Source organism: Symphodus melops, assembly GCF_947650265.1.
Source record: "Symphodus melops genome assembly, chromosome: 1".
Taxonomy (NCBI): domain Eukaryota; kingdom Metazoa; phylum Chordata; class Actinopteri; order Labriformes; family Labridae; genus Symphodus; species Symphodus melops.
Genome location: NC_136691.1, coordinates 36,127,510 through 36,140,027, shown reverse-complemented (window position 1 = coordinate 36,140,027; position 12,518 = coordinate 36,127,510). Strand labels below are relative to the sequence as shown.

At 45.0% G+C, this 12,518-nt stretch overlaps 1 protein-coding gene across 4 annotated transcripts in view; it reads left to right on the top strand.

The window, feature by feature from the left end:
- The window catches only part of ncor2 (nuclear receptor corepressor 2), an 89,178-nt gene that overhangs the window by 73,561 nt on the left and 3,099 nt on the right, over positions 1-12,518 (top strand). For 3 of the 4 annotated variants that reach the window (XM_079353782.1, XM_079353783.1, XM_079353781.1), the window contains 18 exons: positions 663-816; positions 1,199-1,348; positions 1,478-1,570; positions 2,255-2,457; positions 3,013-3,358; positions 3,479-3,682; positions 4,216-4,467; positions 5,529-5,681; positions 5,784-6,062; positions 6,186-6,357; positions 6,467-6,849; positions 8,818-8,948; positions 9,087-9,268; positions 10,170-10,298; positions 10,667-10,809; positions 10,935-10,988; positions 11,530-11,730; positions 12,319-12,498. In XM_079353782.1, coding sequence (XP_079209908.1) covers positions 663-816; positions 1,199-1,348; positions 1,478-1,570; positions 2,255-2,457; positions 3,013-3,358; positions 3,479-3,682; positions 4,216-4,467; positions 5,529-5,681; positions 5,784-6,062; positions 6,186-6,357; positions 6,467-6,849; positions 8,818-8,948; positions 9,087-9,268; positions 10,170-10,298; positions 10,667-10,809; positions 10,935-10,988; positions 11,530-11,730; positions 12,319-12,498 — 3,409 coding nt within the window. The remainder of the gene's footprint in view (positions 1-662; positions 817-1,198; positions 1,349-1,477; positions 1,571-2,254; positions 2,458-3,012; positions 3,359-3,478; positions 3,683-4,215; positions 4,468-5,528; positions 5,682-5,783; positions 6,063-6,185; positions 6,358-6,466; positions 6,850-8,817; positions 8,949-9,086; positions 9,269-10,169; positions 10,299-10,666; positions 10,810-10,934; positions 10,989-11,529; positions 11,731-12,318; positions 12,499-12,518) is intronic. The other variant, XM_079353784.1, reaches the window with a different exon arrangement.

Genomic DNA, 12,518 nt, shown 5'->3' with positions numbered 1-12,518 from the left:
TATGATGAGCAAGACGCTGGCTGTGTTGTTGTCGAGCCGTGTTGACATGAAACTGTTTTAGTCGAGGACTATAGACAAGAAGAGTAAAATCATCTAGTTCTACTAGCTCTTTAATTGATGCATATTTTTTTACTAGCTCTTTGATTATTGTTTCTGATGCGTCTTTCTACACTTATATTTGTATCTATTCTAATTCTTGTGTGATTTTCTTCTGCGATCCTGCTTTGCTTCTGTAACACTGTAAATGTCTCCGCTTGCGAGATGAATAAAGGATTCTTATCTTATCTTATCTTAGACTACTCACTGCTTATTCTGCTGGCTCTTCAGGTTCTTTAGATCACTTTAGGTCATTGTGTCTAAGTTCATGTGCAACTGAAAGTTAAAATGTAGTTGTTAGCGGACAAATTGGTAGCTGCTTGCTGCTCGGAGTCTGTCCAGTTATCTGTTTGGAATATTTGGTATGTAAAGGGTGGTTCACGAATGAAGTAATGTGTCAAAGAAGTAAAGCTTAAAAAGGTGCAGACTGTAAGTCTTTGACATCTCTTGTACGTCTTTGACAATTTGTCAAATAAAATGCGTCATAATCAGACTTTAGAGTTTTCTGTACTGTAGCACTCTGCAGTGAAAAAGAGCAGGTGTCATTCTCCCTCTCTTCTCCACAGGGGACGCCGGCTGACGTGCTGTATAAGGGAACCATAACCCGTCTGATTACAGAGGACAGCGCCAGCCGAGCTGAGAGGGAGCGGGATGAGGCTCTGTCGAAAGGCCATGTGGTTTACGAGGGCATCAGCGGACAGATTTTCACATACCATGACCGTGAGTACAGCAGCTTGACTACAGTACATGCTAAGGTAGCTATCAATGTTATTTATCACTGGTTCAAGAAAGTCAATGATTTTTACTTGCAACAACAAAACTTAATCAAATCAAAATAATCAGATTCTAATTGGATTGCAATTTTCAAGCAAAGGTTATTGCAACACAAAGTGCTTCCCACAAAATACCCGACAAAGCAACAAATGGATGAAAAACTGAGACAGAGTGAAGAATACGTCTCAGACTTTAGCTTTGTGTATACCTGCATGAATATCAACAAGTGAAACTAAAACTGACACACAGAAAATACAAATACCGTGTTTCCCCTTTGGAAAGGGTTTTCTGATTTATGTCATTGTAATGACATATTTGTCATTTGTAGGCTCAGCTTCCCAGACCCCCAAAGATGAGGGCCGAGGCTCCGGGCAGCCTGGGGAAATTCTTGGCCTAAAGCGTCCTTATGACGTCATGGAAGGAGGCATCTCTCGAGGACTGCCTTTGAGGGATTCACTATCTGCACCCAACTGTGAAGGTAAGAGACAATCCCGTTAAGCCTCTCGTCGCTTCTGTGAAAAGTTTCTGAATTTACACCCTGTTAAAAAAAACACCTTTACTGGAAAAACTCCTGAATGAAACATCTACTGTTCCTCCTCTACCTCAGGTCTGATTAGTCGAGCCATGCCTCATGATAGGGACAGTCCGCACCACGCACCCTTCAAGGACGCTCATCACATCCGTGGTTCCATATCACAAGGTAGGTTAGGATGAAATCTCAAAGAGAAACACTGAATATTATATGGAATAGGAGACTTTACACACATTTCCTGTTGTGTCTAACAAGTGTCAAAATCAAACCTTGTTCTACTGAATGTTCAATGAAAAAGCATTTAAACATGGAGACAAAGGTATCACTGACTCATAGACAGTTGACTGAGAGATAATATAAGGTGTAGGCCAAGCTGATCTGTGATACAACAGGACTCAAAGATTAAATCCTTCCTGCTTGCCAGAAAGCGCTGTTTAAAATCCTGCTTCCTCTCTGTTTGCATTCTTGTGTTCTGTATTTCTCCTGAAGGTCCTTAGTCATTGTGCTCTTTCTTTTTCTGACTCTCTGACGGAGCTGCAGCTGCATTCTATCTTATTTTTCCTTTCAGGAAACAGATTGTACCAGTTTATCAGACCTGGCCTGCTGGAAACTGCACGATAATATTGGTGTTTATCTGAAAGCAGCAAACGTCAGATAACCATCTTGTCTTATCTCACCAGAGATAGTAGAAGATGAAGCTGCTTGTTCAGCTGGGTTGATATGATCATATCGGAAAACTTTCTTTGTCTCCTGTCGTTCCTATCTGTTGGAATTCAAGAAAGCTGAAATGTGCTGCACACTCTTGTTTAAAGGTAAAGGATGTATGACGATGATGTATTCCTCTTCTTTCAGGCATACCTCGTCATCTGGACTCTCAGGATGGTTACCTGAGGAGGGAGGCTAAGCAGATGAAGAGAGAAGGTTCCCCCCTCCGAGGCCCTGGTTCACTGTCAGACCCGATGAAGGGCAGAGAGGGCATGGTGCCGACAGTAAAGGAGGCCGGGCGCTCCATCCACCTCATTCCCAGAGAGGAGCTCAGACAGCCTGGAAAAGAGGTATCTATAGAAACAAATACAATCCTTGTTTGGCAAGATAGGTGCAGTATAGATAAATAATGAAACAGCAGTTTTCCAATGCACTGTACCACAGCATGTATAGCTAACTCTAATTAGAGCAGCACTGACCAGTGCGAAGGACCCTATTGTAACCCTTACGATTATTTTTCTTTTTTTCGGTCCGTCTCTTTGCAGCCATTTTTGACGGCTTGAAAGTGAACGAGTTTGGAAATGCTATGGTATCAAATGCTTTTTGAGTTCCAGGGAGAATGGTCCAACCAAGTTCCCTTTATCCGTATTTACATTTCTCAAATCCTGGCTATCTGTAGCTGTTTCAATCACCCAGACAGTTTGAGTAAAATAATCGGCAAGTTCTCCAACAGATTTAATAACAAATTCATTAATGTTTGTACAGGTTGTTTACTTTCAGAGATAAGGTTGTCAACTTCAACTTCACACTAACAATACATGCTGGCCTCTGGATTCATTCAAATGTATTGTGTTCTCTAGACTCCACTCTTTTTTCATTCTTTTTTTTTTTTTGCTTTTCTTTAGGGAACACCCATGAAGCAGGAGGCAGCCGGTTCAGGGAAACGCCATGACGTTCGCTCCATCATCGCCAGCTCACCACGCTCCTATCACAACAGCCCCTCCCACCTGGAGATGCGTACAGAGCGAGGACGCTATGAAGAGGCACCTAAAGGGAGGCCCAGTGCTGTTGTTAGTACTGCCAGCCCGATCGCCCGCTCCTCTCCACTCACACTGGGGTCCGATCAGGGAGGCAAAGCCCATCATAGTCCGGTTGGCTATGATGACAAAGGTGGCCTTAGGGCCCCTTACCCTGGGCCCTCGCATAGAGGCTCCCCCCTCTCCAGGGAGGCAAGCCAAAGGCAGCATGATGGTGGGTGCCGCTCATTTAGTTAAGAGTTTATTGTGGTTGTCTTTCTTACTATAACCATACCATCTAAAATGTTTAAAAAATGTCTAACATTAGAGGTCTAACGTAATTGTTGTACTGCAGGCTCAAGTAAGAATCCATCCCAGGAGCGCAAAGCTACGCCATCCCCAAGAGAAATGACTGCTACCAAATCACCACTACAGGGTGTTACTGATCAGCAGAGCTACGAGCGTCTGCTGCAGAATCTTGGAGCAGCGGACGTGTACCGTCAAATCCCCTTGGCCTTTGATCCTGCGTCTTTGCCCCGCGGCATCCCCATTGACCCAGGTACATCCCAAATTGAGCAAAGTAAATATCAGTATAGCTTAGCCCTTTTCTGCGCAACAGCCACGTGAGAAGTTCATGACGTGTTGATGGTCATTCTGACATGGACAGACCGATGCTTTGCGGAGGTGAAGTAGAAGTAGATGTTAAGTCAACAAAATACTTTGTTTTAATGATCCAAAAGACAAAGAGTAAAACTTGCTTTTAAAAAAATGCAACCTGTCTTTTATTGAAACCTAAAAACAGTCTTATTTTCACTTTAACATAATGTATGGTCTTCTAGCATTCCACCACATTGACCAGTCATTCATATCAAAAGAGTACATAACTTTGACTTCCTGGTTATTTTTTCATCTTCTTGGCAGTTCATTTAGTTTTACTAAAACTGTAGCTAACAGAGGTGTCAATCAAACTCTGTCCCGCCCACACAGGCATGAGAAAACATCTGTATAAGGAAAGCATGTCGAATGATTTTTGAAGTTCAATATGTTTGACACTACATGTCCTGACACACGTTTCCTTCTCTCATCACACAGCTGCCTACTACTTGCCTCGTCACCTCGCCCCCAACCCAGCGTACCCCCATCCCTACCCGTACCTCACCCGAATTTTTCCCGACACAGCGGCCCTGGAAAACCGCCAGACACTGCTCAACGACTACATCACCTCCCAGCAGATGCACCAGTGGCCTGCAGCGGCTGCCATGGCCGCCCAGCGCTCAGACCTGCTGAGGGGTCTTACACCTCGAGACCAGCAACTCCCTATGCCCTACTCTGCAGCCCCACGTGGTAAGACTAGCAGCCATCCAAACGGCATCTTCCACTCACATTGTGGCTTACTTTTGGGCGAAAAAATATCTTTTTTTGTGATATTTTGCGATCATCTGATCGATGCCAAACACTTCCAGCACAGACTTGAAGCGTGCTACACCTGCAGAGGGAGCTCAGTCAGAGCACAGCGGTGCATGTTGACTGCTTTTTCTTATAATAATCGAGGCATCTGTTTGCTGAATCACAGAGAAGCGTAGTGCTGCTCATGCTCTTCCTAACACCGCGAGTAACGTGGATCATCGGTTCTCAAGGATTTCTATTTGACATTGTAAAATTTCTCCACCAACTTTGATGCATTCAGCTTCATAGATATTTGATTGCATTGCTCCATGAGCCATTGTTTCTTCATTCTTGGTTGAATCGAAATGTCTTTCTTAATCTGCATGTGGCATGTCCATAATGGATTTGTATCTGTCTGGCACAATCAAGCGGTGACAGTAAAGTTAAGAAGAAGCCTTGGACAGAAATAACACAGTGTCACTGTCCGCCTTTATTTGGGCTTTGGATCAATAGATGTCATTTGTGAAAGAACTGCGTGGAGCCTGGTTAGATGTTTTCAGGTAGGGTCAGTGAGTTTAGATTTAAGTTTAATGGACGTCAACAAACTGGAAGCGTAAGGATGAAGAGTAACATGGGTTGCATGTGACATTAGTATCTTGGATTTGAACCACTCACTATAGAGAAGTCTTGTGGTATCAAACAGGCCTCTGTTTTCACTTCCATCTTGTTTCTTCATCTTTCTGTCTTGATCAAACATTTTCCATATTTGAACCAGCGGGTACATTCTTCCCTGGAGGTGATTCATTATTTCTTTTTACTCCAAATTTGATTTTTAATGATATTTATACGAAACAGGTTTTTTTTGTTAACTTCATATTTACCATGGCCTAAACTCAGACCATATCCTTCCTAATGACTAACAGATATCTCGTGCTGTAATCATTTATCCTGTGAGACCCGAACAAAAGCAGCTGTTGTCTTATTGTTCCCTTCAACAGTGCCTTCTTTCTGTTCTCTAGGGATCATCGATCTTTCTCAGGTGCCACACTTACCTGTCCTGGTCCCTCCCTCTGCAGGGGCAGCCGGCTCCCCCATGGACCGCATCACCTACATCCCCGGGGGAAGCGCAGCCTTCCCCGGCAGGCCGTACACCACCTCCCCCATCTCACCAGGTACAGTTCAGTTCTCACCAGCAACTGCTCGAGAGCCTTAAAATGTTGGCCCTGCTTTAGATCGTTTGTAATGTTGTTTTCTCTCCTTGCTTTTTCTTCCAGTCGGGTCGTCACACATGAACAAGATGCCGGGCACGTCCTCGTCTTCAGAGCGGGAGCGGGATCGCGATCGTGAACGGGACCGAGATAGAGAACGGGAACGTGAACGGGAACGTGAACGGGAACGGGAGAGAGAGAGGGAGCGTGAGCGAGACCGAGAGAGAGATCGAGGAAGAGAGAGAGACAGAGAGCGGGAGAGGGAACGGGACCGCGACAGAGAGAGAGACAGAGAGAAGGGCGGGTCTATTGGAAATGTGGAGCATGCACCAATCTGGAGACCAGGTACGGCACAGACTATTCTTTTTTTTAATCTAAAATTACAAAGAAACAAACCAGCAGCAAAACACCAGTTTAATGGAGAGATAAAGATTTGTGTAATAGGATGAACCTGTTTGTGCCTCTCAGGTACAGAGCACAGCTTGGCCAGTGTGAGACCTTCCTCCCAGCCATACAGCCACCAGCACTCCCCAGTGTCCCCGCGCACCCAGGAGAACGTGCAGCAGAGGCCGAGCGTCCTGCACAACACCGGGGGCAAGAGTCTCTCCGTCAGCGAGCACCCCAGCTCTTCTGTGTTTCGGTAAAATCTGTTTTTGTATCACTGGTACATTTACAAGGATCCAGGGACTCTCAAAACGGAGGCTCTTTTTTTGGTCTTGTTTCCTTAGTGTGTTTTGTTTGATTTCCAGGACCATGTCCTCTGGGCAGGGCCGCTACCAAGTTTACCCCGGCCACCTCCAAAGGACCGGTGTGCCTCCTGAGGCCTACCCATCTGCCATGGACTCAGGTGTCGCCAAAGAGCAGAGTCGGGATGGAGGAAAAAACAGGGCAGGTCTACCCAAGCATGTACAGGACCAGCACGGGCCCTCCAGCAAATCTGACCCCAAGCTGTCCAGCCCAAGTCCAGGAGGGATGTACCCGGGTCCCTATCCCTCGGCTTCAGGCCGGCAACAACACCTCCTACCCCACCAGTTGGATAACCCATCTGGCCGTGGAGAAAGCGGTACCCCTAGTAGGGAAAAGACTCAAAACAAACCGATGTCCATTCAGGAACAAGAGCTCCGAGCACTCGGTAAGACCACCATGACTGCGGCCAACTTCATAAACGCGATAATTATGCGTCAAATTTCTTGTGAAACGGGGATGCCAGAGACGGGCTCGCTTGTTGCCAGCAGCGCCACTGATGGTAAGACGCTCTGGATCCCAGGGTCCCCCCCCCTCTCATCACCAAGACCCTCCCCCGTCAGTCTGTGGCCTATTGCACGCTGTGGTGGTTGGCATTATCAAATCAGCTCAATTCATTTACATTTTTTTTTTTTTTTTTCCTTCAACGCTATACTTTTTTTTTTGCTTTATTCCAGTTGTATTATTAGTTTTTATTTACAGACTTAAAGACCACCAAGGGTGCCCTCTGGAAAACCAAACCTAGCCAGTTCAAATTGGACCTGACTGGCTGATATTGAATAACTCAAAAGCAAATATTTTCCATGAAGAAGGTCCTAGGTGTCCTTTAAGTTTCCCTTTTTTAAGGTAGTAAAGCTGGTGGGACTTCAAGGCAGAGCATCCTTTGCTGCTTATTTTGGTTTTCTTTTTGTAGAGGATGTGACTTGAATTTAACATGCAGCACCCCTTCTCCCTCCCATTCGGCTGCATACTTACAAATATTTCTCCACATGCAATGACAGAATGTTTCACACTCTTTTTAAAGGCAGTTCATAGCCGGAAGCTTCTTTCGATGTTAAACAAGACTTCCTGTCATTCAGACACGGAGGCACTCCTTCCTGTCTATACTCCTAGGCATATTTGAATTTTCCGGTGGCCCTTCTTTGGCTCTTATTAACCCAGAAGTCTGAAGTAGAATAGAGAATTGGTGCGAGTCCCTTTTTATTTAGCATCTTTGAAAGCACTACCAACCACCCAACCGACTCCCCGGCGTCCAAGAGAGCACCGGTGTTTCACAGGAGGAGGGTGGGAAAGGGGACGTGGAAAAAGACTTCCAGCCATCCAGGTGGAGAGGGGTCCTGCAGCATCCCCACACACACACACACACACACGCGCGCGCGCACACACACACGCATGCATACACACACACGCATGCATACACACAAGTCTCTGCATGTACCTATTTATGGCTCACTGTAAATTATGCTGATAGTTTTTGTTTTGTTTTTCTCACACGTGCCACACGCTCAACACATCTCTCTCAATCAAGCCTTTTGGGAGTGTGTCCGTCATTTGGAATGTGATTCTGTTTTGTTGTTTCTGCTTCTTAGAGCAACGCGTTTAATTTCTATAAATGACAAGCCTCTGGGGGCGAGTACAAACCGCATGCTAAGTCCAGATGAGTGTTGTGGTTTAAGTCAACAGGAAGCATGCTTCTCATAACAGACAAGACTGCTAGGCAAACCTTTTAATAGGACATCATCACCTTGCTGTTGGCATGCAATCACAAATCACAGTGAAATGAAAGCTATTGTTAGCCGCTGTTGAAATGAACCTTGTAGTATCTTGTGATTTTGCTAGCTAACAACAATTACCACAGCACCCTGTCCTCTCGGGGACCGCCCCCCCCTCCCTCCTTAGAGTCCATACAGTTAATTCCAACCCTCCCCATCCACACACACACATTGCTTACATCATCACCTCCTGAGATGAGTCTCTCTCTCTCTCTCTCTCTCTCTCTCTCTCTCTCTCTCTCTCTCTCTCTCTCTCATGGCAATTAACAAATAAATAAAAGAGGTCTGAAACATACTTGTTTGCACAGCCGTGAATGTAGGATCGTCTGTGTTGGAGACGCTTGAAGCTTTTTTGATTCAATGAATAATATTTCTGTAGTTTTCATGTAATGATGCCACATGAAACAAGTTTTAAGTTCCCCATCTGCCTTGAGCCCCGATGGATGGACAGATATCTCTGAATTCTGCATTTTTTACAAGAACATATTTTAGAGCTCTTTGTGTCCCCACAGAGTGAAAAACAATCTAACTTGTATCATTGTGTGGCTGTTGTTTCTTTGTGTGTGTGTGGATTTGACTCTCAGGTCAGCCGAAGATGGAGCCACATGGTCTTTATGGTCCTCCGCCTGAGGACAGACTGTCTCCAGGCCAGCAGCCTCCATCTCCCCATCTGAAAGGCAGCCAGAGAGTGGTCACCCTGGCACAGCACATCAGCGTACGTCCCACTGACCAAAGTGTCACAGATAACAAACCAAGAGTCAAGATACTGTATTAGTAATGGAGAAGTCAGTATTTAAAGTGCTGAACAGGTTTGCTCATGAAATGTTGATGTTGTCTGTCTTTACGTAAACAGGAGGTGATAACTAAAGATTACACCAGACAGAGTCAACAGCAGCAGCAGCAGAGCTACCACGGCTCTCCTGTCCTGGACCTGACCCGTCCTCCCAGTGCCTCCCAGCCCCCTCCCACCTCACAGGAGTCCGCTCCAGGGCCCCGATATGTGGACGGCCTTGGTGGAGATCGAATCAGAGAACGGTGGGGATCCATTCTTAATCTACAGAAACATCTGTTTGTCACATTGAGGGAGCGCTGTCAGTCTGGGCATGTTAAGGTTAACTGGTTACACTCTTAACCACAGTTTAAAGCATCCCAGTTAGTTAACCATAGAGGCTCTGCTGCATCAGGTGGTTCTGTTTAGAAAGAAAAAGGGGACAGAGCATTATATTTTGTGCAACCTATTCAGAACTCTGTACAAACACATATTATTGACAACTGTGTTCTGTTTCTAAAGGCAGCAATAACTGAGATTAAAATGTCTGTCCATGAGATTTTAAACATTAGTGGTATTAAATGCATAACAATCGTGAGACCGAGATCATTCTTCAGACTGTAATCGTACGAGCAAATTCTTTAATCATTGCACTCTTAGCTCAGTCATCATGGACTCGGATCTTGTGATTATAGCCAGTAAAATCTGTAATAGTTGCAGTTTCACAGTCAAAGTTTGATGCTCAATGTCTATGAGAGGATCTCCAGCTTGTTGTTCTTGAGGTTGTTAAACTCGTCTTTTTGATTAGGATTCATTTAGCTCTCATACTGAACACGGTCAGTGTTCTCTAAGAAGTCTCAAAGCCTCCAAAACAAACCAAGAAGAACCACTGAATATTGTAGTTTCAAGTAGAAAAATCAGTCTCTCTGACACTTAGAGAGTAGATACAAACAGACTTCATCTCATATGCTGATGAAATATTAGAAAGTTATCAGTGAGGCCTGCATGTTTGGTAAATATATTGTAGGCTGATTCAGGCGTTTGTTGTGTAGCTCTGAACTGGAAAGCAAGGATGCTAAAAGTCAAAATTTTGTCACTTGAACAGGCAAGTCTCCTGATTTGGGTACAGGAGAATCTTTCTCTAAGTGTTTCTGTCTCTGTTTGCAGATCTCCCCCTCAGCTCAAGTCCTCCCCAGTCTCAAATGACGGAATTGAACCCGTGTCTCCTGCTGGAGCAAACTCTGAGCCTGAAGTCCAGGGAGGGGCTTCCTACCCCAACGAGCAGGGGGATCAGGGGTAACTAACAGCTTATATTACTGTAGATGTCTACAGAAAGAGCTCGCCACAAATAGTTTTTATTGCTTGTATTAACTTAAGTGGGTGCTGTCAGTATGAAGTTGTCCCACTGAGAAACCTTAGACACGTTTTCCCAGGCAGGGTGAGCTCTGTTACCTCCTTCAGGGTGGGAGTCAGGAGGCGGTCCTATTTTTTGCAAGTTTCATTTTACCCGCCAGTTGTTGCTCCAACTGTCGCCTCTGGTCAGGAGTGATTTACAGAACATGCTTCATCCTAACATCGTAAATACATTGAATAAACGATTGGGATATCTCAGGCTTTTGTTAGTGTGTTTACTCACTCGCCTGGCTCTCCTTCAACTTCTGCAGGATGGGCTCCCGTTCCCCTATCAACACCTCGCAGCCTCCAGCTTTCTTCAGCAAGCTGACTGAAAACACGTCAGCAATTGTCAAGTCGAAGAAACAAGAGATGAGCAAGAAGATGACTGTGGTGGGAAATGAGGGGGATTTCAGTAAGTCTGAGCTCAGCACAGACGCCACAGAGTGACCATTTCAGAACGATGGCTGATGCTGGATTTGATTCGATGGAGAGAGTTGACTTCTAAACGGACTCTGAACTCTGTTCTCCTTTTTATAGATGCAGGTCAGCCTGGAACAGAGATCTTCAACATGCCAGCGTCTACGACTGCAGGTAATCTTCTTTTTACACCTCAGCAGGGATCCCTTTATAAAACACTGAGTGTTTCCTGCTAACTGTTTGTTATATAAGGTAACTGTCACTTTGTGATGAAACACATCATCCTCATACCAATCTACCATTTCAATTCAGTGATGATCATCAGCATAGAGCTTAAAAGAAGCTAAAATAAATCAGCATGATGTGTGTTGTCAATGTTTATCTGCAGGCAGCAATGTTAATGACAATGTTTACAGTCATCAACAGAAAAACCGTAGATCCACGTATACTGCTTCCAAAGCCACAGCATGAACACTCAGCATGTGTTCATGTGTAGAGGATATGGATGTTTTATGTTGTGCTTCTCACCATGGACTCCGCTCTCTCTCAGCCTCTCTTTTGACTCCTCTGTAATTCTGTGACCGTCATTACTCACTGTGTAACGCTGCCTCTTCCGCCCCCTTCCCACCCTGTCTGTGTGATTACACTCTCTGTACTCGCTTTCTTCCTTTTAACTTTTTTTTTTTTTTTTTTTTTACTTGTTTCGTTTTCATAGGACCTGTGAGTGTGCGCTGCCACCCGACCCCAGAGACCCCCGGCAACTCAATCGGCCTTGAGGCCATCATTAGAAAAGCCTTAATGGGCAAATATGATGAACAGTCTGAGGAACGGCCGCCATCCAACGCTGCCAGCATGATGAGCTCCAGCGTGTCCTCTAATATGCCTGAAGGACGCGGTGAAGACTCTTTCTCACAAGGTGAGAGCTCCTGTGACGCTCGTTTTTTTATCTTGACACCAGGGTAGTCTTTCCGAACACGGCCTGTTTTGAGCTTCTTCTTTTTTTCAAATCATCCTGAAATGACATTTGGAGTATTTTAAAGTGTTTTTTTCAAGTTCCTCTGGTTTCACCAGGCTTTGAGTTTCAGTGATGATCCTCAGATCATTCGCCTCGGATCAGTTGGCTTTTAGGTGCAGAACACAACTGAACCTTTCGTAATCTGCCTGAAAACATCAGATCTGTCTACTCAGCGTTTCTTTTTAAGTATTTTTTTTTTTCTACTTAAAAAGTCAAAGAGTCGTCGCTTATAGACGTAAAGACAGACAGCTTATTGTTTTAGCAAATATGCCTCTAAGTGGTCTTTGAAGCCTTTTCTAACAGCTCTGTCAAACTTACTTATTACACAGTTCAAAAATGAAATACTGAGGATGATTTGCCTTCACTGAGTTTGCACATAACATTAAAGTAACTCTTCTGTCCTTCGACCTCTTTCTGCGTCAGCTCTAAAACTGAGCCACCAGGTGTGTTTTTCACTGTGGGTTTAACCTCCGACTCCTCTGTCTGCAGGTGGGGGAAAGTCCTCGAAGGGCAGCGGACGCTCAAATGGACGCAAGGCCAAATCTCCAGGACCAGGCCTGTCAGGGGGGGAGAGACCGTCCTCCGTGTCCTCTGTCCACTCTGAGGGAGACTGCAACAGACGAACTCCTCTCACAAACCGTGTGTGGGAGGATCGGCCTTCGTCCACCGGTAAGAAACCTTTTTTTATC